Source organism: Otolemur garnettii, unplaced genomic scaffold (assembly GCF_000181295.1).
Source record: "Otolemur garnettii isolate 467f Iridium unplaced genomic scaffold, OtoGar3 scaffold00007, whole genome shotgun sequence".
Classification (NCBI taxonomy): domain Eukaryota; kingdom Metazoa; phylum Chordata; class Mammalia; order Primates; family Galagidae; genus Otolemur; species Otolemur garnettii.
Window position 1 is genome coordinate 11,115,878 of NW_003852402.1, and position 26,984 is coordinate 11,142,861.

At 49.3% G+C, this 26,984-nt stretch overlaps 1 protein-coding gene across 1 annotated transcript in view; it reads left to right on the top strand.

The window, feature by feature from the left end:
- The window catches only part of CACNG2 (calcium voltage-gated channel auxiliary subunit gamma 2), a 117,750-nt gene that overhangs the window by 84,996 nt on the left and 5,770 nt on the right, over positions 1-26,984 (top strand). Inside the window, exon 2 of the mRNA XM_003783250.2 lies at positions 16,072-16,155. Within this exon, the coding sequence (XP_003783298.1) occupies positions 16,072-16,155 (84 nt within the window). The remainder of the gene's footprint in view (positions 1-16,071; positions 16,156-26,984) is intronic.

Genomic DNA, 26,984 nt, shown 5'->3' on the forward strand with positions numbered 1-26,984 from the left:
CAATAAGAAAACTGAGGCTCAAAGAAATTTAGCAACCTGTTCAAGGCTGCACACCCAGATAGTCTAATAGCAGAAACCCCAACTCTCTATTAAAAACTCTATTAAAACATCTATCAACCTCAGTAAGCCTCCAGTTCCTCACCGGTAGAATGGGCTCATTAATAGAGCCTACCCAAGGGATTGGCATGATAAGTAAATCAGGTGACATGAAGAATTGGGACAGAGAGGGTTTTTAATAAATATTAGAGAGTCTCCCATACCCACGGAGAGAGAGAACAGAAAGCGTACCGTTCAGTCCCTGTCCTTGATGCGATTCTATTAGGAAAATGACACATGAGCTTGTGAAATTTGAAATAAGACAAGACGGCAATACAAGAGCTGCCTTGAGGTAGCCTGTGGTTAACTGCCAGATGGGCAATCTTGGAGGTAAATGTAGAGACGAAAGGAGGGAAGGATAGCCCCGGGGTGTGAGGACCAGGAAAGGCATCCTAGAATCCCAACTTCTAAGGGATGGACAGAACCACAAAATACCTCCCAGATACCATAGAAATTCCCTCTGCAGCATCCCTAACGGGCAGCCCACCATCTTCTGCTTGAACCCCTCCAGTGACAGGCAGCTCACTACCTTGGGAGGCAGTTCTGAAAACCACCACACCCAGGTACTGACCTGATGTTTCCTCCCCTGCACGGGGCCAGGCAAGGGTGAGGCCAGCAAGGTGCAGAATAGGAAGTGCTCACCGCAATCCTTAAATTTTTCAGCTGAGGCACCTCTCCCTAGTGCTAGGCCTCCTGGGCATTCCCACCTGTGGCTTCTAACACTGACCTGCAGAGTAAACCAAACATTGCTTTAGGTGGAGAAGAGGCGAGAGATGAACTCAGCTGGGAGGGAAAGCATGAAAGAAGAGTCGAAGAGAAGGAGAAAGTTTAGAGCCTAACGTCTGGTTGCATGCAGCAAGCAATGCAAATTTAAAGATTCGAGAGCGAGAATGCGTCTTTGGCTTGGAAATCAAAGTGCTGTCAGACGGGCAGCCACAAGCCTATGGATCCTTGATGCATAAGCTGCTTCCACCCTTGTGGGTCAGTGGTATGGGTGGTGTCTGACCACTCTGGCCTGGCTCTCTGCCACAAAACTGAATGTGTTGAAGCAATGAAAATGAGTCAATGGTGAGGGGGAGTATGTGGTCAGGAAATTGAGGTGGATTTTACGAAGCAAGGGAGGCCACTGGCATTTTCTCACTTCAGGGAAGAATTTGGGCTCATGGCCTGTGGTCTTGCCTCATCGACCCATTCCCCATCAGGGTGGTCATCCTGCAGCACAAATCGGTCACATCAATCTTCTACTTAAAACCCCTCAAAGACTCTCCATTGCATCTAAATTCATTACTTCATGTTACTTCCTAGGGCCTCCCTAAATAATCCAAGTAACACTGCTGTTATCTCTGCTGAGATCACACACACACACACACACACACACACACACACACACAGCCCAACCATCTGGTTTCAGTGTTTCGAGCAGACCAACGCCCCTGGCCTCAGCATCCTATCCTCTCTCAGGTTGACCTTTCGTTTCCTCCCTAGCCCCTCCCCACCCTCCCTTTTATCTGCCAATCTCTACTCATCTATTCATGCCTCATCTGAGATGCCGCTTCTTCCAGGAAGCCTTCCTGACAACCCACCGCTGCCCACCCAGCATTCTGGGCTCTGCTGTAACCATGTAGCATAGTGGTCGCCTAGAACCCCCTGCCCAGTGTCAGAGCCTGGCTCCTTCCCCCACATCAGCAATGAATCCTTATATGCTGGTGAGGTTCCTTCACCTCTCTGTACCTCCATCTCCACAACACAGAAGTGGAGAAAATCATAGCACCTGCCCCAAGAGGTTTTTTTGAGGAGCAAGTGCAAAGGGCTTAGTCCGGTACCTGGATCATTGCAGCTTCTCCTGGAACCTGGCCAACACCATCGCTGCCCTTGTGGGTTTTACTCTTGGTCATGTGCATTAGTCTCAGGCCTCATTAGACTCACAATTCTGGGGCTGGGGAACCCTCCTGATCCCTTCTCTATTGTGCCTCCCAGCTCAGTGACAACACCTAGTATACAATCAGTAAAAATCTGAGGACTGGCTAAAATACTGCTTTGAACGACAAATGACTTGTCCAAGATCACATAGCTAAAAAAATGGCAGAAAGAGGACTGACACTTAAGTTCTCTTGAGAGAGGCAAAGCCACCATGGCATGGGGCCTTATAAGATGAATTGAGGGCTGCTGACACATGACAGTGTTTTCTCATTATCCATCTACTTCTAGGACACTGGGGTTGACAGAGTCACTTAAATAGTCCCCTTTCATAGGATCTGAGCATATAAAGTGCCCATAACTCCCTGGCATACTCTCTGGACACACTGAAGTGTTTGAGACTATGGGGCCCAGCAAAGGGCCATGACACCTGCCATTTACCAAGTGCCTCCTAGGTGCCAGACTCCATGCTAAGGGCCCTCAATGAGTGCCGTGCAATTCTCACAACCCTAGGAGCTTTTACAATGGAGGAGCTGGGGCTCAGAGAGGTTCAGTGGTGTGACTGGGACATGCACCATGGAGCCCACCTCCTGTCCCTGCAAGGCTAATGCCACACTCACAGCCTCTTCACTATAGGTACACCTCAGAGACATCATGGGGTCAGTTCTAGACCCTCCCAACAAAGTGTATTTGGTAATACAGCAAGTGACACAGACTTTTTTGTTGCCTGGTGCATATAAAAGCTATGCTCACACTCTACTAAGTATGAAATACATTATGTCCAAGAAAGGTACATACCCTAAATTTAAAATGCTTTATTACTACAAAATTTTAAAACACTTTATTACTACAAAATATTTTATTACTTAGCACAGCTAATGATTATCTGAACCTTCTGCAAAGTGTAATCTTTATGCTGATGGAGAGTCTTGCCTCAGTGTCAATGGCAGCCCACTGATCAGGGTGGTGGTTGCTGAAGGCTGGCGTGGCTGTGGCAATTTCTCAAACTAAGTCAACAATGAAGTTTACCACTTCTACTGACTCTTCCTTTCATGAAAGATTTCTCTGTAGCAGGCAATGTTGTTTGGTAGCATTTTATCCACCATAGAAATTCTTTCAAAGTTTGAGTCAATTCTCTCAACCCCACCATTGCTTTATCAACTAAGTGTATGTAGTACTCTAAATCCTTTGTCAAAGCCAGACACACGCCTTTAATCCTAGCATTCTTGGAGGCTGATGTGGTGGATTGCCTGAGTTGAGCTCAGGAGTTTGAGACCAGCCTGAGCAACAGCAAGACCCCGTCTCTACCAAAAATAGAAAAAGTAACCAGGCATGGTGATGGGTGCCTGTAGTCCCAGCTACTTGGAAGACTGAGGCAAGAGGATCACTTGAGCCCAGGAATTTGAGGTTGCTGTGAGCTATGATGCCATGGCACCATACCCAGGGTGACAAAGTGAGACTCCATCCCCCCACCAAGAAAGATAAATAAATAATAAATCCTTTTTGACATTTCAACAAAGTTCACAGCATCTTTACCAGGAGTAGATCTATCCTAAAAAATTACTTTCTTTGCTCATCCATGAGAAGCGATTCCTCACCTGGCAAAATTTTGTCATGAGACTGCAACAGTTTGGTCACATCTTCAGGCTCCACCTCTAATTCTAATTCTCTTGCTATTTCTACCATATCTTCAAGTCTTTCCTCTACTGAAGTCTTGAACTCCTCCAAGTCATCCATGAGGTTTCAGACCAACTTCTTCCAAACTCCTGTCATTGATGCTATTTTGATCTCTCTTCATAAATCATGAAGGTTCTTAATGACATCTGGAACTGTGAATCCTTTCCAGGAGGTTTTCAATTTACTTTGCCCAGATCCATCAGAGGACTCACTGATCTATGGCAACAATAACCTTCCAAAATGTATTTCTTAATAAAATTTGAAAGTCAAAATTCCTCCTTGATCCGTGGGGCTGCAGAATGGGTGTTGTGTGATGAGGCATGAACACAACTTTCATCCCCATTAGAAGACCTCTGGGGTGACCAGATGCATTGCCAACGAACAGTAAAATTTTGAAGGGAATCTTTTTTTTCTGAGCAGGAGGTCTCAACAGTGGCCTTAAAATACTCAGTAAACAGATGTTCTAGCATCAGGGATTTTGGCCCCTTTATAGAGCACAGGCAGCGTAGCACAATTCCTAAGGGATCTGGGGTTTTCAGAATGACAAATGAGCCCTGGCTTCCACTCAAGATCACCAGCTGCATTGCCCCTAACAAGAGAGTCAGCCTATTGTTCTTTGAAGCTTTGGAGTCAGGCCTTGACTTGTCCTCCAACTTCTGCTACCAGAAAACTTTTCTTCTGCACCTTCCTCCTCCCTCTCCACCTTCATAGATTGAAGCCAGGTAGGGCCTTTGTCTGGATTAGGGTTTGGCTTAAGGGGGTGTTGTGGCTGGTTTGTTCTTCTCTCTAGACCACTAAAACTTTCTCCATATCAGCAATAAGGCTGTTTTGCTTCCTTATCATTCATGTGCTCACTGGAGTAGCATTTTTAATTTCCTCCACGAACTTCTCCCTTGCGTTTACACTTGGCTAGCTGTTTGGCACAAGAGACCCGGCTTTCAGCCTGTCTCAGCTTTCAACACGCCTCCCTCACGGAGCTTGGTCATGTCTAGCTTTTGATTCGAAGCGAGCGATGTGCAACTCTTCCTTTCACTTGAACACTTAGAGGCCATGATAGGGTTAGTAATTGGCCTCATTTCAATATCGTTGTGTCTCAGGGAATAGGGAGGCCCTCGGAGAGGGAGAGAGACGGGGAAGTGGAGTAAGTGGAGCAGTCAGAATAGGCAACATTCATCAGTTACATTCCATCTTAAAGGGATGCAGTTCGTGGGGCCCCAAAGCAGGTACGATGGTAACATCAGCGATCCCTGATCACAGATTACCATAACAGATATAATCATGATGAAAAAGTCTGAAATACTGCAAGGCTTCCCAAAATGTGGCTCAGACATGAAGCAAGCACGTGCTGTAGGGAAAGTGGGTCCCAGTAGACTTACTTGACTCAGGGTTGTCACAAACCTTCAATTTGTCAACAACACAATGTCTGAGAAGCAGAAGAAGGCCAATAAAACAAGGTGCGCCTGCAGTGGGAGCCGAACCGAAGTGAAGTCTATTTGGGAAGGTCATGGCCCCTGACAACTCCCAAACCCACAGGTCGGTCCATGGATTATACTTTAGATTGGCTGCGTGGAGGCCCCTTCACCTCTTCAGGAACAGGCCTTCAATGTAGTGTAAATGGGTATGAGGCTTTCCTGGGCACCTGGAAGCTGCCAGGGTGTGTGTTCGCTCCTGCCCCCCAGAAGCCTGCTCTGGTGTCAGCAGTACCCCTAGGAGCAGAGCTGGGAGACTGTGGTGGGTGACTATAGTCCCAGCTACTTGGGAAGCTGAGGCAAAAAGAATTGCTTGAACCCAAGAGTTGGAGGTTGCTGTGAGCTGTGATGGCACAGCACTCTAACAAGGGTGACATAGTAAGACTCTGTCTCAAAAAAAAAAAAAAAAGAACACCTGTACATTCCTCACCAGGTTAAAAATGGAGCCTCCTCCATGCATGGAAGCAATTGTGTACCTTCCCCCTCAGGCAAAACTCTTACATTTGACGTGATCATTCTGTTGCTTGACTTTACAGTTTTCCAGCGTACACGTGTATTTCTCGACTATCTATTAACTAGTCGTACATGTTTTCAACTTTGCGAAAATGGAATCTTACCACACACTTATTTTTGCAGCTCAGTTCTTTGTTACGTCTGTGGAATTCATCTGTGTTGACACGTGTCACTATCATCCATTCACATTCCCTGCTATAGAATGTCCCATTATATCAATATGCCACCAGGTGCTCTGACAATAGAAATGTGGGTTAGTTGCCTCTCTCCGCGGTTACAAGCAGTGCTGTTATGAACATCCTCCTGTACATCTCCTCGTGCTCATGTGCAAGGGTTTCTCCAACACACATTTCTAAGAGGCATTGCTGGCTTGTGGGATATACATATATTTTGATATTATCGAATAGGCTTTTAATAAGAGAAGCACAGAAGATCCTCATGTCCCAGGATTCTGATGTACGGCTTGATCCTCTTCTGTTTAGGAGAACAGAAGTGTGTAATATAGTCTCTGGCCACACGTGTGTGTGTGTAGGCACACACACATGCATGAACTCCTTCATTTATTTGTCCATCTGTTCAGTAAACTTTTATCAGGTAGCCATTATCACTAATTAAAAGGCACACCATTGACGTAATGATTTTTCAGGAGACAAGAGACATGCTACAATGAATGAGTCCATCTGTCCTTAGACACTTCTCCATTTCAGAAACATTGACATGTGCACAGAAGAATCTTAGAATCAAAGAAAATATAGTCACCAGTCACGGTGGCTCACCCCTGTAATCCTGGCACTCTGGGAGGCCGAGGCATTGACTTCATAAGTTCGAGACCAGCCCGAGCAAAAGCGAGACCCCTGTCTCTACTAAAAATAGAAAAATTGAGGCAAGAGGATCACTTGAACCTGAGTTGAAGGTTGCTGTGAGCTATGACGCCACTGTACTCTACCCAGGGTGACAGCTTGAGACTCTGTCTCAAGAAAGAATGAAAGAAGGAAGGAAGGAAGGAGAGAGAAGAGGAGAGGAGAGGAGAAGAGAAGAGAAGAAAAGAAAAGAAAGTCTATTCAGGGAACTCTCTAGAAGAAATTCTGCCCTTGAGGAGCTTACAGACTTGCAGCTATTTGTTCCCAAACAAAGCCGCCAGAACAGAAGATGATGATAGCGAATAAAGGATGTTCAGCAGCCTCTCTGCTAAACCCAAAGTGTGGTCCCCTGGGGGCCCCACAGCATGGCTGTCACCTGTGAGCTAATGAGAAATGCAGAGTCTCAGGCCACCAAGACTCACTCACTCAGAATCTAGCTTCCCATGATCCCAGGGGATTCCCATGCCCATTAAAATCTGAGAAGCACTTCAGAAAGAGCCTTTCCAACTGAGAGCAATCAAGAAAGTCCTCCTGGAAGAGGTGTCTTTGGAGAAGAAGAAAGAGAAGGAAAAGCTACATTTATTGATTGCCTGCTCTAGCTTAGAAACCACACTGGGGGACTTCACTGAATCTTTACAATGAATCCCCTTGTCCCTCAGGCAAGGATTCATATCACTTTCTTGGAGCAAAGGAAACTGAGGCATAGACAGGTCACATAATGTGCTCAAATCCACACAGCTGACAAGGCTGGGCTTAGAAGCTTCATCTGAGTCTAGAGCCCTGCCTTCCCCCTCCCATCCCCTCCCTGGCATCGTGTGTGAAGAACTCAAGTAGCTGGGGAGACAAGAATCGGACAGGAAACAACTGAAGATTATAGGAGCAAGTGCTCATTGTTGTGGTCAGACCCCGAGTGCTGAAGACTTCAGAGAGGTGACAGTGGAGAGCAAATTCAGGGAAGAGAGGCCACCAAGCCCTCCAGTGCCTGCCCACTACTACCTACTGTGTTTCCCTGAAAATAAGCCCTACCTCAAAAATAAGCCCTAGCAGGATTTCTATGCATTTGTTAAATATAAGCCCTATCCTGATAATAAGACCTAGTGATGGGCGTGGCCATGCAGCGTATCTATTGCACAGATGAGAACAGCTAGGGGAAAGGAGTTCACGCATCCCTAGCGCCAGCCCCACCAACAAGGTCGGCTCCCCCTGTCAGGTTCCAGAAGAAGATGACTTAACTGTATTTGAACAAATGTAGATTGTTGTCTTATACTTAATAAAAATAAGACATCCCCTGAAAATAAGCCCTAGTGTGTCTTCTTGAGAAAAAAGAAATATAAGACAGTGTCTTATTTTGGGGGAAACACGGTAGCATACAGCAGACACTCAGAACTCTCTACTGAATGAATGGATGAACAATGAATGATGGAATGGGAAATCAAGCACACTCACCGACCGCCAAGGCCCTGTTGCTTCAAACTCTCCATCTCTAGCTGGTAGCTGCACCCTAAGACAGGGCCTGGGTTCCCACCAGAAAGGAGCCAGGCACGGCCCACCCTCCCGAGGTCTCCTGAACCCTGACCGCCTGGGAGAAAAGCAGAAAGCCAGGAGCAGAAAAGCTTTAAAACACAGAGAAAGCAGCTCTCACCAAACCCTTCATTTGCTTTACTTAAAAAATTACTTAGACAACCTCCTCCCCACGCCTCAGCCCGCTCCGTCGTGCCCCCTCCTGGCTCCTGGGCTGTTCTTTCAGCTTCTGGTGAATATGTGGAAAATAAAACAGCGTCTGTTCAGCCCCTAATGACCAGGTTTATGAGGAGCTTATTGTATCTAAAGAAACAAGACAGCAGTTGGTGTGAGATATTAATGTGCTTTCTACAAAGCTGATGAAACCTCCTTTTTAAACCACTTAATACCTGCAAGCTGAAATTCCAGCCTGAAGCGGTAAATTCCCGAGGCAGAGCTGTGGCAGCCTAAGGCACAGCCAACTTGGCTTGGCCTTCTAGGGTGGGGGCTCAGTGGAGATTCAAGGCTGATAAACCCTTGGCTGAATAAGCCTTCACAGTTCCTGGTGGGAGAGACTCCCATTCTCACACCCTCCATCCTCCAGTGCTCATGGCCAATGCTGGTCAAGGTGGCAGGAACAGATGGAGACGTCCCTCCTCAGCTCAGCCTGGCCTCAGCAGCTCCGGCCCCTGCCTGCCTCTAGCCATCTCCTGCCCTCGCCTTCACCCACACCAATCTTTTTGCAAATCTCCAGTCCCACTAACTTGCATGTCTTTGCTCCAGCCCACCCGAAACATAGGATCATCCTTCATCCAGTGGTGTGCTGTAAATGTTTTACAACCAGCTCTCTGGGCAGCAGGCAGCTGGCACCTGAATTTGGGCCATCTGCCATTCCCGTGGTGTAAATACTCCTACCATGGCTGATTTCAAACTTCTAATGTGAGTTGGAAAGAAACAATACTGAATGGCTCCCATGGGCTGCAACAAGCCAGGTCCACACACCACCGTCTTCAGCCTTCTGCTCAAGCCTCGTCACCCCCCAACTCCACTCTGGAAAGCCTCTAACCCCCGAGACACTTTGTTCCCTCCTGTGTCCAGCACTCCCCTGACTGCTTTTGCTGGAGAGCCCTCCTCACCCCTGCACCGCCCCACACACCCAGCCCCCTGGCTGCTGCACCTGGCAGACACCTCTCCACTTTCTGTGTCCACTCAGCAACCCCCAAAGGCCGGTGTCACCCACCCTGCCATGCCTGGACACACCCCCTTCTCCATACCCCAGACACACTCTGCTTTCCCTCTGTCACCACACGCACCCTGCTATACCATAACATCTGGGTTTTGTCTGTGACTACACTCTGCAGGTTCCTTGAGAACACAAACTATATATTTCTGTCTCTGTCCTCAGAAAATTGCACAGAGCACAGCATACAGTTGGCAACCTAAGGCACAGCCTTCATGCCTTATAAGTGGTAGCTGAATGACTGTGCTCCCGTACGGCCTTGACTCCCTTCTGATATGGTATGAGACAATGCACGCTAGTAAAGTCTATATTCTCTGTCTTTGCCCCCTAGAATGTCAGCCCTGAAGGGCAGAGGTCAGGCTAGATTTAACTCCACTGTCCCAGTGCCAGGCACTTGGTCAGCACTTGGTCTCAGTCATGGAGATAGAGCCTGTCTGAAGATGAAGCCAGCTGGGAGGAAAGTCAAACAGAGATAGAGAGAGAGATCAGATTTTGGAGCACCTGGATCCATCTGTACCTGAAGCCATCACAACCCCTGTGCTATGGGCTTCTCATGAATATGTGGAAAACAAAACAGTGTCTGTTCAGCCTCTAATGACCAGGTTTATGAGGGAGCCTTACTGTATCCAGAGAAACAAGACAGCATTTGGTGTGAGATATTAATGTGCTTTCTACAAATCTGATGAAAGAACTACAGTGGAACCCTAGGCTGGCCCTGGGGAAAACATGATTACACCATTCTTTACTAGCTGCAGTGATGTTTGTCAACGCACTGTCCTACGAAATTAGCATCCCACCAATACCACATAGAGGCTGTTACCAGCCCCCTCCAGGAGGCTCAGTGCCACCAGTGCCAGACTGAATCCAGGGCCCATGGAGCTCTGAGTGCTGCCAGAGACTTGGCACTATCCAGCCAACCCTCACAGCCTCATGGTTGCCACCGGCCTCAGTAGCATTAGGATCAATCCACGCCGCCCCTCACTCCTGCTCACCTGTCCCCCAGGGCCCTGTCCTCCCCAATCTTAACTCCTCACCCTCTCAGGTCAGGGGTCCTTCTAGAGTCTAGATCCCCATGTCAGCAGAATTCCCCACATCCTCCACCCCTTCCCTTGCACTGATGGAAACCTGGCTCTCTCCTGAGGACGCCACTGCCCCCACACCCCAGGCCTACCTGGCCCTCCCCACTGCTATTTTCAGACCATTTCCTGCCTCCTCACTACATTCTCTGCCTCTCTGAACACATCCTGACCTGCTCTGCCCAGGCTCCCTCCTGGTTGGCACCATCCACTTGCTCTCTGCCTCTGTCCCCAAAGCTACCCCAGTGGTCATTCCTGGAGACCCTGCAGCCAGGCACACGTTCACTCCTATACTTGGCCTTCCCCTCCCCACCAACCCCCCCTGTGCCAGCCGTGCCTCGGTCCTGCCTTGGTCCTGCCTCACTGGTTGTTAAGTGCAGAAATACTGTTGCATTCAACAATCCCACCCAGTGCAGGGGAAAGGACTGGGGTAGGGGTAGCTCCAGGATTGGGACTAAGGCCCCACTTCCTCTCCCACTCCCTAGGGATGGGTCAGTGGCTCAGATCCTCAATTCTCAGGCACTACAAGCTCCAAGGCCCAGCTCAGGCACATTTGGCCCTTCAGATGTGAGGGGACAGGCAGGTAGGAATCTTCCTACTGGCCCTGACAGGCAGGGCAAGGCTGGGCTCACACCTCCATGAACATGTCTGTCCTCTGCTGTCCCTCCCCCACCTGCTGAGCCAGGCTTTCCAATGAAACGGCAGTGGACAAGTTAGGAGACGCGTTTCCTTGCTGAGACAGAAGGACTCTTACTCCAACACGGAAGCTTGGGCAGCATCTGGCGACGTTCCCCGTGTCAAACCATGGTCCAGTAGGGCCATCATTTAGCTCATAACAGCCTCATCATCAAAAGATCACACCATTAATTTCTAAAAACCAACCAGTGATTTGGGGCTTATTAGAATAATTTGATGAATCATTTGCACTTCAACTTTTAACTGGGTAGGCAGTTTCTTAATATATACTTGATGTATATTGAAAATAAGAGCAAACGTTTCAGTTTTTGTTTTATATATTAATTTGTACGACCTTCCCAGTTATTAAATACCTCAAATGTCATCCCTACATCCACCCAACCTGAACCACCACATTCACAGTCTTACACTTGCCCTTGGCATTACCCGTAACTGCACCACTCTCTGACTTCCATGTGCCACCTTCCAGTTCACCCCCATGCAACCCCCATTCCAATTCTTTGGCCCCACCCCAGGCCCCCAAGTCACTGACCCCACCACCTATGCACTGCCTTGCTTGCTTCTGGGGCCTTACTTTCCTCTTGACCAGGAGGCTGTGCTCCTTCATAATCCCTCCTTTCCCTGCTCCCTGCCCCCGTCTTGCACTCACATCACCAAGCCCCTCTGAGCAAAAGGCCTCTCCCAACTCTACTGCACCTGCACTCTGAATGTGGCCAGAGAAAACCACAGAATCTCAAGGGGCACCTTTAAGTCACCAACACACATAGTTCATGAGCTGGTCCACACCCCATCCTGCTGTCATGGGGAAGATTTCACTTCCCTTCCACCTTCCTCAAAACTCCAACCCTCCCTCGCCCTCTTCGCTGTCAGTGGATGATCCTTCCTCCCATTTCATCAGGAAAATAGAAGCAAAACAGAAGAGAAGTGTCACAAGCTCCTACCTTCCCTCCTACTCCCCCTGAACTGCACCCTGACATGCTACCTTCCCTTCTAGGGCACCATCATCCACCCTCACAACTATGTCCTGGACCTCGTCCCTCTTACACTGCTCCCTCCTCTCTGCAAGTCTTCACTTCCTCCCTTCCTACTGGAACATTCCCACCAGCATCACACATGTTATCCCCCCACCACACAGCAGCCAGCACTGGCCAGCTGGAGGTAGATACCCACTAGCACAGTGTGGGAGTACGGAGGGAGGTCAGGAGAAGGAGACCACAGAGGATGTGTCAAAGCTCAGGTAGCAGGACCAGCATGTGCAAAGGTCCTGTGGTAGAACATAGCATAGCAGGAAAGAAGGCCCAGAGAGGGAGGAGGTGAGTGGGAGGTGAGGCCAGAGAAGGGGGTCAGGGTCAGGCCTTGTCAAAGATGCTGAGCACTTCCCTGAGAGCTCTGGGAAGCTGCAGAATGTTTGACGCAGGAGGTGGCATGATCTGGAGTTTCACAGGTTCACTGTGATCACTCTGTGGGGAGGGATAAGAGTGGGTGCAGAATGACAAGAGGGGCTATGCAGTCATCCCGGGACACAGGGTGGTGGCTGGTAGTAGGTGGGGTTGTTGACAGAGATATTGGCAAGTTGGAGAGGCACTGAGGAGCTAACATAGGACCCGCCGTGATGGATGGAGCCCACGGTGAGGAGGAGGAGATGTTGGCTACAATAACTGGGCTCAGCTTGCACAAGGGAGAGTGGGGAGACATTTGCCCAGCCAGTTGGTGCCTCCTAGGATCAGGCTTGAGGAAAATGTCATGAGTTCACATTCACTGCCTTTAAAACATCCACCGGGGCTTAGCGCCTATGGCTTAAGCAGCTAAAGCACCAGCCACATACACCTGAGCTGGAGGGTTTGAATCCAGCCCTGGCCCGTCAAACAACAATGACAGCTGAAACCAAAAAATAGCCAGGCGTTGTACCAGGCGCCTGTAGCCCCAGCTAGTTGGGAGGCAGAGGCAGGAGAATCACTTAAGCCCAGGAGTTGGAGGTTGTGACCTATGATGCCACGGCACTCTACTCAGGGTAACAGTTTGAGACTCTGTCTCAAAGAAAAAAATATATATATCCACCAGGAGACCTTGACTAGGCAGCTGGATATCTGGGTCTGAGCCTCAGAGGGGAGGTCTGGGCTGCTGGTTCCATCCCACGGGCTCTCCCCAGATATCTCTTGAGCCCTCTTCTTCTCTGCAGGTCACTGTGCTAGGAGCCATGGGGGAGGAGCAGCCAGGCTATGTGGGGACCAGAGCAAGGATGGCCCACCAGGAGGAAGCAGGGCCCTCTGGGTTGAGCTCATCCCCAATTTGTTAGGCGCCTCCAGGCATGTCAGTACTGCTCTCAAGCCTCACCTCCTGCACAGAGGCCTTATAAAGGCACAGAGCTGCTGAAGTATTTGTCAGGTTGAATTGAAAGAAAGTGCTTTGCAAAGTGCTTTTCAAATACACTGATTTGTAATTTTAACAATAGGGAGAATTTTTTTATCCTCCTAGCAGCTGTATGAAGACTTTTCTCCTAGGGAAGGAAGAGAGGGTGTGTGGCTGGATCACACTTACCAGGGGATAAGTGACCAGGAAGGGGGGACGAGACTGAGACACAGGAGAGCAAGGGGAAGACTACGAGTGGGGTAAGAGGGCCCAACACACTAGGAGAAGAAGCCTGCCCAAGGGGACCATTTCGACTGGCCCTACAAAGCTCCCGTAAAGTTACCAGAAGTCCTTATATGCTCTGGAGAAATTGTTTTTCTTGCAGAAGTCAGGGAAGTTGGTAATCTTGGTCTAGGGAAAGCTCGTGAGTCAGGGGCAGGGGATTCAAATATCTTCTCTGTAATAGTATACAGTAGTACCCTGTTTCCCCAAAAATAAGACACTGTCTTATATTTATTTTTTCTCAAGAAGACATACTAGGGCTTATTTTCAGGGGATGTCTTACTTTTATTAAGTATAATAATACTTAATCTACATTTATTCAAATACAGTTAAGTCATCTTCTGAAACCTGACAGGGGGAGCCGACCTTATTGGTGGGGCTGGCGCTAGTGATGTGTGAACTCCTTTCCCCTAGCCGTTCACACGTGTGCAATAGGATGCCTGCGACACCCCTGCAGTTACCACAGCACACCCCCACAAGTGCCAACAGCTTGGAGGAGCTGTGGCAGATAAAAGATTCTCTAGTCTTCCTTACTACTCTGCGCTTAAATGCTATACAGATACGGTACACAGCCACGCCCATCACTAGGTCTTATTATGGGGTAGGGCTTATATTTAACAAATGCATAGAAATCCTGCTAGGGCTTATTTTGGGGGTAGGTCTTATTTTCGGGGAAACATGGTAGCTATAAATATCAAAAATGCTTATATTCATAAGTGGTATATAGTATATCTATGTGTACATATTATACATGAAGTTCAACAATTAAGTTCACGAACTCATCCTAGAAAAAGTGCTACATACCTCATTACTATCACTATGGTGACCAGATGGCCAAGGGGAGTACTTCAAAGATGACAGTAGTGACAGTAAGTAATTAGGTAAGTAGCATTTTTTCTAGGATGAGTTCACAAACTTAACTGTCTAACCTCATATACAAGTATATGCAATATATATAGGTCTATGTGATAATGCATTAAAATTTCCTAAATAATGTCTATAGACATAATAGGATTTCCTCCTGTTTTATGAGATATGGAATCTTGGAACTGTAAGAAAGTACATTGCTAACATGTATCAGGACTGTACTAATTAGGTACATGTAATACCAGCTACTATGTCAGTGGCTGAGTATAGTCAAAGTTCATTTCCTTCTTACATCAATGACCCTAGAGACTTACTAAATGTGCCAGGCACTGTTCTGAGTATTTTGCATATTCTGATCAGCTCGGTTAATCTTCAGACAACCTGCAAGAGAAGAATTCTTATCTCCACTTTCAGATGGAGTCAACTCAGTGAAGCTGAGCTGGCCCCAGGCAGTGGGGCTGCAGAACCTGCATCTATCCCCTGTGCATACTGCCTGACTTAGGTCCAATTCTTTTTCTATTCCAAGAAAATTACCAGACATTTGTTGTGCCTATGCGGGTGCTGGGGAGTACAATGGTGGAAGAAAAACAGACAAAGGTCTCTGTTGTCCTGAAGTTGACACTGGTGATTTGCAAATTCTATTCTATTCTTTAGTTTTTATGAATCAGTTTACATTCAAGAGTCCATGTGTTCACTTGGTTAACCCCAGTGAGGACCCGCTGGGGCACTAGGCTAGGATTTCCCCAGGGACAGTTCTCACCTCCTCCGCAGTTACTCAGGAATGTTTTAGAGTCAAGAGACCCTAATTAGATTCCTAATTCCATCATTTCCCAGCCACAAATATTTATTCAGATGGTTTGGTGTCCCTAAGCCTCAGTTTCTTTATCTGTAAAATGGGGATGATAATATCCCTCTCTCAGGCCTGTCTGTGGTAAAGCCAAAATGACTTGCTGTTTAATAACCAGCCCCCAGAGGGCTTCACACCCCCTAGATTTATTTTAGAGGGGTTGGAGGCTGGGGGTGGTGAATTCCATGCAGAGGGAAAGTGTTTCAGAGGCTCCTCTAAAGGGCTGTGGGAATGTCTGTCGGCCTCAGTCTGGGGTCTGCCGTCTTTGGAAAGCGATCCGCTGGTTTCTCACATGCAAAATACAAAGTGACTCCCAGCCAAGCTGGGGCACGGAGACCAGCTACTGAACATTCATCGGCCTCCTTAGCAGCAGTCCGCAGCCCAGAATCAAACCTTTACCGCTGCCAAGCCTCAGCTAATCCTCAGACGCCTCAATGCAGGGATAGAAGGCAGGGTTTTGAAGTCTCAGGCTTTAGATCCTCTCCGCAGTACTGCGGGTGAGTGTGTTTTGACTCACCGGGCAGATGTCCAAACAGACAAAGCGATACCTTCCTTCAGGGGTGAGGGAGAGAGCTGAGTGAGCTTCTGAACAATGAGAAATCAGGAAGAAGCAGGTGGGCCCGGAGCCCTCCACCCCCCAAGCTATGAGGTCTCATCTGCCCCTTCTCCCCTTGTTTTGCAGGGAACTTCAAAGGTCTTTGCAAGCAAATCGATCACTTCCCAGAGGATGCAGATTACGAAGCTGACACAGCAGAATATTTTCTCCGTAAGTGCGCACAATTTTTTATTCTCCTTCCTGGTGGTGGATCCTGTCCTTCCATCCTTCACAGAGCCAAGGACCAGTCCTATCTAGAGGTCCCCATCAGAGCAGAGATCAGAAAACACAGAGCTTCCCTCCTATGCTCCATTTTGGAGTGTGAACCTTCGTGTGTGCCTCTGCCTGCAACACTCTTCCCTCCCCCCTTTGTCCGGCAAACTCCTACTCATCCTTCACGTCCCAGGTGAAATATCACCCCCTCCAGAAAGTCCCTCCTGCCTCCTGCATGGGTTCCCAGAACACAGCACTTACAATGCTGTGTGAGTAACCATCTCCCAACTCTGCCAAGGCATAGACTATCATTCACGGTCAGATTCCTGGCCCAGTACTTGGCACTTCATAGGCACTAGGTAAATATTTCTTGAATAATTAAATGAAGAAACCCACCATGTAGTGCTAGATTGAATGAGTAAAAGGATCTGATACTTTTTTCTTCCCCCTCAAGTAAAGTAAGTCAAAGTTAAATCCTGTTGTAACAGCTGCGATCTTAAATCCATCTGAGACGTTATCCAGGGAAAGCATTTTGAGGCCCCGAGGAAATTTCAGAAGCATCAGCAAAAACCAACAAGGCTACCTGTTCCCCGACAAAGGGATTTCCCAGAGAGGGGCTGAGAGTCCTTGACACCTTGGACAGCAAAGCCAAAGGCTCTCAGGCTGCCTCTTTCAGAGGTTTGCTCTCCATCAGGGAGCAGCACCCCCCTCCCTGGCTCCCCTCCACTCCCCTACCCCTGGTGCCCATCCTCCTCCCTTCCCCCATAGCAGAAGGGTTCGCATTACCCTCCATTCGCTTTCATGAAACATGTAGGAGGCATTTTATTATATGGATTGCCCCTGTCTTTTTTAATAATTACTTCTCACATCAAACCCAGCTCTCAGGTCTGCCTGGAATCTGATTTCACTGAAAATCCCATGGAACGTGAAGTCGGCCAGGCAGCTGGGAAGAGAAAGGAAGGGAACATGATGCAATTTATAGATTTTTTTTTTTTAAAGAGGAAAAAATATCATACCATGCTCATCGTTTCCTTTTATGAATTTCCTCAAGACGCTGCTCTTAAATGGATTTCCTTAAAGGCTATTTGGTTGTGGTTACCTGTTACCTGTTACTGTGTCTGCCGCAGGAGCCTGGCGGTATAGTAAGTGTGGCTTAAGCACCTTCTGTATGCTGGACCCTGTGCCCAATGCTAGGGAGGCCAAGAAGGATCGGGGACCACAGCCTGGCCCCAAGAAGAGCACAACATGTCAGGAAGGGTCCTCGGACATGCACTAGAGATAAGGCCTGGACATAGAAGTGAAGTGGGGAGCAAACGCAGGTCCCACACCAGGAGCCACACTCATGGGCACCAGTGTCCCCTGGTAGACTAGGCTATAAATGTCAGCACCTGGGAGCAGGAAACAGCCTCATTCATTGCTCCCCTATAACAGTTCCCAGGATATAATAGGTGCCCCCCAAAATGCTTTTTGTTAAATAAAGGAAAGATCCAGAACTCTTGAGTAGCAATTCCTAACAACTCAATCCCTCAATTTCCTCTTTTTAAAGAGAGAAGGGCTTAAAGTATCTGGTTCATTTTGATGTTGCTGGACAAAAGACTTGGACTCACATTAGCGGTGCAGGACTCCAGGGGTCTGATTTGAGTTAACTTAATCCAACAATATTTTTGAGCATCTATAACAGGGGTTGGCAAACCTTTCCTGTGAAGGATCAGGCTGTAAATATTCAGGCTTTGAGGGCCATAGAGTCTCTGTCCCAACTACTCAGCTCTGCTCTGGTGGCACAAAAGCAACCGATGACAATACAGAAGCAAATGAGTGTGGCCCTGTTCCAGGGAAACGTCACTTGATTTACAATAACGCAGCAGCCTGCATTTGGCACAGTTTGCTGACCCCTAGGCTAGACAGCACATACGATTTTTTAAAGCTGGAAAACATGAGTTTCTGAATTCTCTATGAAGCTCTAACCTGGTTGGTGGGAGAAGCTGGAGAACAGGAATGATTTTTCTAGGATTTCCTCTGCTGCTCCCCACCCTCACTGTCCTATTCAGAAGCTCTTCTGGGGCCTCTGAGGCACCCTGCAGTTCCTCCAGCTCCACCATTGTCACACCTGGCAGCCATTTCACTGATGCATCCACAGGAGACTCTGAGCTTCTTGAAGGCAGAACTGTGACCCATTCATTTCTGTACCCCAAGCAACCAGCATAAGTGTCCCGTAATGCACTTTGATGACTAAGCAAGGAAGCCATTGGGTGGGTGAATAATTAAGCACTCAAGTAAGTCAGGGCCAAATGCTGCTGAGAACAAGGAATGCAGGCAACAGGCTTCCAGAGAAAGATAGCTGGGGGGCCCGGAAGTGGGCGGGGCAGCTCCCGGGGTGGGCGGGGGTTTGGCCCAGGGAGGGGAGTGGCTGCACTCGTGTGGGCGGGGCCTGAGCCTACCTGAGTTAGCTTTGTCTTCTTACCCACAGAGGAGGCTGTGAGAGGGGCAAAAGCAGCCCCTGTCCTGAGGGCTAGCTGTCCGGCAAGACACCCGTGGACGTAATGTTTATGCCTTATGCAGGAATAGAAGGAAGTGTGGAAGAAGCGTGTTGTGCCGAAGGAGACTGCCCCCTAACCCAGACCAGAAGAGGTGGTTTCAGAAGTGTTCCCTAGAGAAGGCGGGAACACACTTACTATGCACTTGGCAAAACTGTCAGTGCTGGGGGTGCCTTGGTGAAGGTTACCTTCTAGTGGAGGAAACCGGTGATAAGGAAGTGCGCCAACCCCCTCTCCTTGCCTTGCGCCCCCGAGATGGTTTCAGAGAGGTCTGAAAGGGGACGGGGCGGAATGTCGGGAGAGGGGGCAGAGGGCACAGAGGGTGTCACTGAGAGGCAGGGAGGCCAGCGGGCTACTGTAGTTGTCCAGGTGAGCAGTGATGGCAGTTTGGGCCAGAAAGGGGCTGTGCAGAGCTGACAAGGGCAGGGGTGGCCAGTGATGGGGGGAGCATGAGGCTGGAGATAGGTGGCAGGTGGAAGGAGAAGGAAAGAACAGTCAGAAAGCAGAGCCCAATCCATGTACAACATCTGCTAAGGGAGCTGGGGCCATTTTCCATATTCCCAAATGGCTCCTAAATTAGTTTTCCCAGAAAAGCAGAGATGCGAGACAGATGGGACACGACCCATGCATGCATGGTCCCTGCTGTTACTGTCCTCTGGAGTATTCCTAAACCCAAGACCCCTGTATAATGAAGAACTGGGTCAAACTGAGCCATGCCTGGAACACACATGCCCAGAACCCCTTAAACTTGCTGTGAAGTGACAGGGTCCTAGAAACAAGTGTAGCTTCCTCCTTCACTTGTAAATGTGAGCAATTCATTACATTCCCCAGATCTTTATGGGGCAGTCCCCTGTAAGCCAGGCTTTCTTCCCGGTGCTAAGGATATGGCCTTGGGGGCACTTGCGATCTATAATAAAGGAAATTAATTATTAATTAATTAATTATTTTTAGACTTCCACAAGTATATGGGGAAAAAAATCATACAAGAAAGGGGGATAAGAGTGGGGAATGAGGCCAAGAAAGTCCTCCCTGAGAAGTCTGAGCTAAGACCTGGAGGAGGTAAGAGAGAAAGCCATGTGGGTATCTGGGGAAAGAATGTTTCAGGCAGAGAACAGCAAGTGCAAAGGCCCTGGGGTGGGAGCATGTCTGGAATAACTGAGGAACAGAACTGAGGCCAGAAGAATGAGAATGAAGTGCACAAGGAGGAAGAAGGGAAGAGCAAGTGTCAGGAGGTCCTAGGAACACCCGGATACGCAGCAAGGGCTTGGGAGTTTGCTCTGATAGAGGGAAATCATCCCACTTCTATATAGGACCCTCTAGTTGCTCATAAGAGACTAAAGAGGACTAGAGCAGAAGCTGGCAGAAAATCTAGGAGCCTGCTGTGACAACCTATTTAAGAGGTGATGGCAGCTTGAACCAGGGTGGTAGTGGCAAAGAGGGTGAAACAGGATCAGACACTGAAAATGTTTCCAGGGGACCAAATACAGGATATAAAGCCTGCATGAGGATTTCGAGGGAAAGGAAGGAGTCAAGCATGACTTGTACCCACAGCCCAGGAACAGGAACAGTGTCAGCCACATTAAGCTGGAAATGCCCATGGGACTTCCTGGGCTCTGTCAGGCACTCCACAAGAGAGCTCCTGGGCAGAGGTAGGAGTCTGAGAATCGCCAGCATGTAGATGATATTTAAAGCTGTGACACTTGATGAGCTCATCAAAGGAGTAGCACAGAGAGAGAGGATGAGCAGCCCAGACACCAAGCCCCAACATATCAAGGCTTAGAGGCCAGGGAGATGAGGGGGCCTCAGAAAGGAAGCAGAGGTGGCCTGAGTAACTCCGCCACCCTTGTTTCACCAGCTGCCTCCAGGAAAGGAGAGGAAAGAGAATGCCAGGAGGGCCTGCCTGGGCAGGAGTCACAGCTCATCTCCTGGGGTGGCAAAGATGTTGGGGTTCCCTTGCCCTCAAGCCTGCAGGTCAAGCTTTAGACATGGTCCAGCATCTCTTGGAGGGCCTGGCAGAAGATGAGCCCTGACATGCGTTCTCCTCAATGCCCAAGAGTATTGGAGGGGTCCCACAACTTCTCCTGTCCCTAGTGATGGGGCAGATGGCCGTAGGAGCCCTGGTCACCACCCTGGGCCCCCTGACATCTGGGCCCCATGAAGATGTGGCCATACGGCCCTCACCTGTCCTCTCACTGGCTTACCCAGTATTGAATGGTGACCAGACTGTTTTTCCCAACCAGTGCCGTGGGCCCATTGGAAGTGTCTGCTGTGGCGGCCTCCGCATCCTCTTCCCTCATTATCCAAAGATCTGAGGAGCTTGGTGAAGAACGGAGGTGGTGGTGACCGGGGTGTGACTTCGCATGAGTGTTGGCGTGCGTCAGCGTGTCTGTCTTTGCTCACGACAGCACGAGGTGTGCTGTCCTTTCAGCGCCTGTGTTTCTATCTGTCTGAATGTGACAGCATCTGTGTGTTGCACGTGTCTGTGTGTATGTGGGTCCCTGTGTGTGTTTTGTGTGTGTGTGTGCTGTGTCCAGCAGATGGGGATTGGTGTTTCCTTGCTGTTCCGCTGTGATGTGGGGTGGGGAAGAAGATTCAGAGGAGGCTGGCTTTATTCCACAGTCATGTGGTAAGCACTGACTGTGTGCTGAGCCTCAAAGTCCACTCTGTTGTAGCCACTTGTGGTCCAGGACTGCAGAGTGGGGTCAGGCCTCCACACTCCACACTCAGAGCCTGGGGCTGGAAGTTTGGGTGAGGGACCCAGGGCTGGCTGCTGTTTTGACACATTCCCTCCAGGAGTAGGGGAAGGGGCTTCTGCCCATAGGACGTCCCTCCCTCCACCCCCCGCAGACACATATACACACAGCAGTGCTGCCATATCAGTCCTCAAAGTGCTGATCACTGGGCCACATTCTCTCAGAGCCAGCAGTGGACACAGAGGCAAGCAGACAGGTCCCTGGGCAAAGCCTAGCCCCCGTTCACCCCCCGACACACAAGAGAGACGTGTCTGACTGCACCGCAGTTGATACCTTCCTAGAGGTTCACTGGAAGCCAACAGCCCAACAGCCAAGAACAGAATTCACCAGGCAGGCAGTGGGGCACCAAGGCAAGGAGACGAACGCAAGGGTTTTGGGGAGGTAAATTTACAGAATATGGCCACTGCCAGGAGGCAGGCTTTGCCACACACCAAGGGTTTCAAACCTGGTACTGTGGCCTCCCAGTGGGCCTCAGTCTCCTTGCAATGGGGATGACACTTGCTAGTATCTTCCTAGGGCTGCGAAGAGGATCACCTGAGTTAGAAGCAGATAGCTCTTCACTCCAGCCCAGAGCACAGTGCCCACTCAGTAGGCATCAGCTATTCTCGGTGCTCACTGCTGCATCTGAGGTTACACAGTGACAAATACAAAGGACAGAGAGAAAGCGAGAGGAGGGCCCCTGTTCGCAATAAGGTGGTCAGAACATCCTCAGGGCAAAGGTGATGTCTGAGCAGAGACCTGAAGAAGGTGAAGGAGGTGTGAGATGGTGCGCTGAGTGTCAGGCCAGGGAACCAGCCGTAGCAAAATGTCTGAGGATGGTATCTAAGGATGGCAGGCTCAGGCATAGCCAGGAGGCCACGTGGCCATGTGGACCAAGGCAGGGGGTGGACAGGACTTGTGAGCCTCTGCTTTCCTCTGAGATGGGGCCCTACAGGAAGGCTCTGAACACAGAACAGATGTGGTTTGACATCCAGGCGTCTGATGAAGGACTGACCACAGTCCTGTATGAGTTACTATAGAGTTGGGCAGAAGGCCAGTTAGGAGGCCACGGCCATAATCCATGCTAGAAAAGCAGGGGCTTGGACCAGGGAGTGGAAAGGTGGTTGGGAAGGGATCAGACTCTAGATGTATTTGAAGACAGAGTTTACTGACAGCCTGGATGGAGGGCAATGACAGAGAGAGAGACAGGACTTACAGACATTCCAGCACCTCCTGCAGCCAGGAATGTAGGGTGAGGCTGGCGTTGGGGAGATGGCCGCTCTGTTCACCAATCTGTTCTGTCTTGGTGTCTGTTAAGGATTCTTTGCCCCCCAGGACTGTGGACAGCTTGAGGACACAAGTGGAGTAACTGCTAACAGAGCACCCCCTACCATCACCCTCCCCTCCATACCCAGCACAGGGCCCTCCCAGGGTCAGGCCCAGGAGGTGCTTACTGAATGAATAATGAGGTGCCATCTCCCTAGGGCCACCTGGCATATTCACCCTCTTTCCAGAATGAGGACAGAGGTGGATAGTGGGTCTCAAAGTGGGCCAAAGCCACCTTTCCAGGCTGAGAGAGCATCCTTCCTCCCCACTGCCCCCCATCCCCACCTCTAAGGGTTGCACCAGCCATCAGGGAGCTTCTCAGGGACCTGAGCATGGGAGATGTGGGATGCCCGGGAGTCAAGGTCCAATGCAGGACTTAGAATGAAAGGGCCTGAATTCAAGGTGTGCGCCACTCTGTGGCCTTCAGCAAGTGGCACACATTCTCTGGGTCTCCCCTGAATAGCACTTTGCTATTTTCCCAGCTGTCCCAGGGCACAGCATGAGGGACACCCCAGGGTTTTAGAAGTACAATGACACCTCGTCAGAGTTCCTGAGATGCTGGAGTTAAGACATGCCCTTAGGGACACCCAGCCACACGCTCTCCCATTTTACAGATAAGGGGAAACTGAAGCCTGAGAGGGGAAATGACGTACGAAACCCCAGCACTTTCTAGGATACCACGTACATCCTGAGAGGATGTCCAGGCCCATCACCCTGCCACCTGCCCTGGATATTGAGAAACATTCTTACACAATCGATATGGCAAAAATTGCCTCGACCACATCCCATAGTTAGGTGACATCCTAAGCTGAAACCTGGACTCACATCCACAGAGCCAGAGTGAAACGGTCACCAGACGGTGCCCAGCCTTCATGCGCACACACAGGTCCGCAGTCTCTGCTCTGCCCTAGTTCATTTACTTAAGTGCTGGTTGCAGCCACTCCACTGGTTTCTTGGCCTAGTAATGAGTCACAACCTGCACTTTAATAAACACCAACCTCGGTAACCTGAAGCCCCATGAGAGCCAGCAACAACGTGCTCTGTTGTTATGATGGCTAACGCATGCTGGTGCTCCTCAGGGATCCCTGTCCTTGCTGCTTCAAACGTGCTTGCCCAGTTCCTCCCCATAACAGCCCTAGGAGCTGGGTGTGCTTATGAGCTCCATGTGGCAGATGGGACAACTGAAGCACGGGGTCCCAGGAACAGAGCTAGGAGGGTGAACTCAGGCAGCCTCTCTCCTGAGCTTGTGCAACTGGTCACCAATCTCTACAAACAGCAGAAAATGGGAACACATCCGGCATCCTGCACAGATGGCACTCCCAAAGTTAGCTTGCAGGGCTCCCAAAATGCTTTTCGTACGTTATTATATATAGCAAACGTTTGTTGAACACTTGACTATGTGCCAGGCCTGACACTGGGACATTATCTTAATTCATCTTCACAACCACCCTATGAGGTAGAGAGGGTCACTGTCCCCATTACACAGACAGGAAAGGTGAGGCACCGAGGCCACACACAGCCAGCAGGAGGGCCAGATGAGACCCCAAGCAGTCTGTGTCTGGAGCCCACACTCCTAACCTACGCTTTTGACTTCTCTTTCTCCCTCTCCTGCACCATCCCTTTGCTCCTCTTCCTCTCTCTTCTTTGAGGTCTCTGGGTGTCTCTCTCTCTCTGTCTTTTGCACAAGTGCAGACAATCCAATTTTCACGGTCATTAGAGTACCATCGGTGCAGCATGGGAGGGAGAGGGATACCCAGAAGCCTAAAAGCTCCTCCCAACCCTGCACAGCTGTGATTCTATCCTGTTAGAATACATGGAACCCCAAATGGGATAACACATATTCTCTTAACTCTGTGTCCAGAAAGTAGGGAGCCTGCCCTCCACATACCTGATTATGGTAACTATTTTGATTCAAGTACAGGGAACAGGTGAGATGGTAGCTAGGGCCTTCTCTTCCTAAGGTATCTATGGGGTGGGGCATAGGACTGTCAAAGATGAACAGGACCTTAAAGATTATCTCACTCAGTCCCATTAGAGTGCAAATCTGAGACCAAAGGAAGGTCCCACAGGGAAGGAGCCCACAGCAGGCTCAGGAGCCCTGAACTCTCCCTACTCCCATATCCCCACCCATGCCAGCCACTAGCCCCCTTCCTCTCCTAGATAGAATAAGGAACCAGTAGGGACCCTGTGTGCAGCCTCTGCCCTGTCCTCCATCTGTGGCCCATCATGAAGAGCCACTTCACAGATAGGGGCTGGGCCCCTCTGAGGCACCAGATCCCAAAATGACTTGTCTAGGAAGTTTGGCCAGAAAGAGGATTAGCAAAGAATTTATAGCTCAAGCCATCCCCTCCAGAAGGCGAGATGTCGCTTCCCTCCTGGGCAATTAGGAGACTCTTCATTTCTGTTGTCGGCATAGAAAATAAAAAATGGTTCATAGTTTACCAACGTTCTGCATTTTCAAGAGCTTCCACATTCTTTTCCCTATTTAATGACTGTAACACTGTAAGGCAGACTGAATTAGGATTTTCATCTCCAGTTTACCGAAAAAAAGGGCCAAGGGCCTCGATGTGATCTGCCCACGGTCTTCTCCAGCCAGATACTAAACGCTGGAGCTCCCCAGGCCTCAGACCTCAGGCCTGAGCCCTCTCCTTGTCCCTGTGCAAGCTCTCCTGCCCCACCTGCATGTCCGTGGCTCCCACCACACACACCTCCGTGCCACACCTGCCCACCAACTGCCCCTTCCACACTCCACTTGCAGGTCCCCAGAGCATAGCAAACTGGGCATGTCCCAAACCAAACCTTGATTTCTCCCCCTCCTCCCCTGCCTCTCCCTTCACCCCTAGGCTTGGTCCCCTCCCGATCTCCATAAACGTTCATCCTCCAGTTTGCGTGTCTGAAACCTACACGTTATCCTCAGTTCTCTACCTCTTCTCTACCCTTTATCCATTCAGCAAGCCTCAATTCACGTCCTAATGGTCTCTCAAGCCCTCCTTTCCACCTCTGTCCACATCCCTAGCACCCACCCTGGTCCAAACACCATCTCTCCTGCCCGGTCAATCACAATAGCCTTCTTGCCAGTTCCCTGCAGCCTCCCTGACCCCCTTCATAATCCATTTGCCTAAGCTGCAAATCAGATCATGACCCCTGCCTGTCCTAAGCCCTTTAATGTTTCCCATTGCGCTTAGAATAAAGGTAAGCTCTTTACCACCATCCTCCGGAGGTGGCCCCACCCATCTCCTCTTCCCCAGTGCTCCCCAAGCCTTTCTAAGGGCTCCTCTAGCCTTCCTCCAGGTCGGTGTACTTCTTCCAGCCCTATTCATGCTGTGCTCCTTCCCACAGCCCTGCCCCCACTCCTCCTTACCCATCAGGGGTCAGCTCACCATAAGGCCCTCCAGGAAACACTTCCTCATCCCCCCAGTGGATGCTCTGAGAGGCAGCATGTGTGGACCCTACAGTTGGGCTGCCTGCCCTCACACACTTTGGACAGATTTAACCTCTCTGGGCCTCAGTTTTAGACAATAATAGTCATGATTAAAATACATATTTCACAGAGTTATAATGCGAACTAATGAGTTAGTATATGTACACTGGTTAAAATAGTCCCCGGTGCATACTAAGCTTTCAACAAACATTGGCTGTCATACCCTAGTGGTATCATATCGGTATCTTTCTTTCCCAGCACTTTATTCTGGATCTGTTGTTACCTGAAGACATATGTCTCCCTCATGAGAACCTAACCCGTACAAAGACATAGACTAAGCCTGATTTTGCACCCTGTAGGTCTCCCATGCCCAGACCTGAACCTGGCCCAGTGGTAGGTACTCAGTACAAGTTTATTTCCTAGACTCACAGCTAGTCAAGAGCAAAGCATCTCTCTCCTTCAGAGCACAAGGCTTTGTTCCAATACAGAGTACATTTGCTGGCTAAATTCTGCCCACCAACTGATTTTATAAATAAAGTTTTATTGGAACACAACCGCACGTATTTGTTTACACATTGTCCATAGCTGTTCACTTGCTACAACAGAAGTTTGAGAACTTGCAACAGAGACCATATGGACAGCAAAGCCAGAAATATTTACTTTCTATCCCTTTACAGAAAAAGTTTGCCAAGGCCTGATTTAGGGATCTGTAATTTCCTTGAAGCCAAGGCCCATTGCTTCACAAAGTTGGTATGAATAGGTTAATCCATGCAA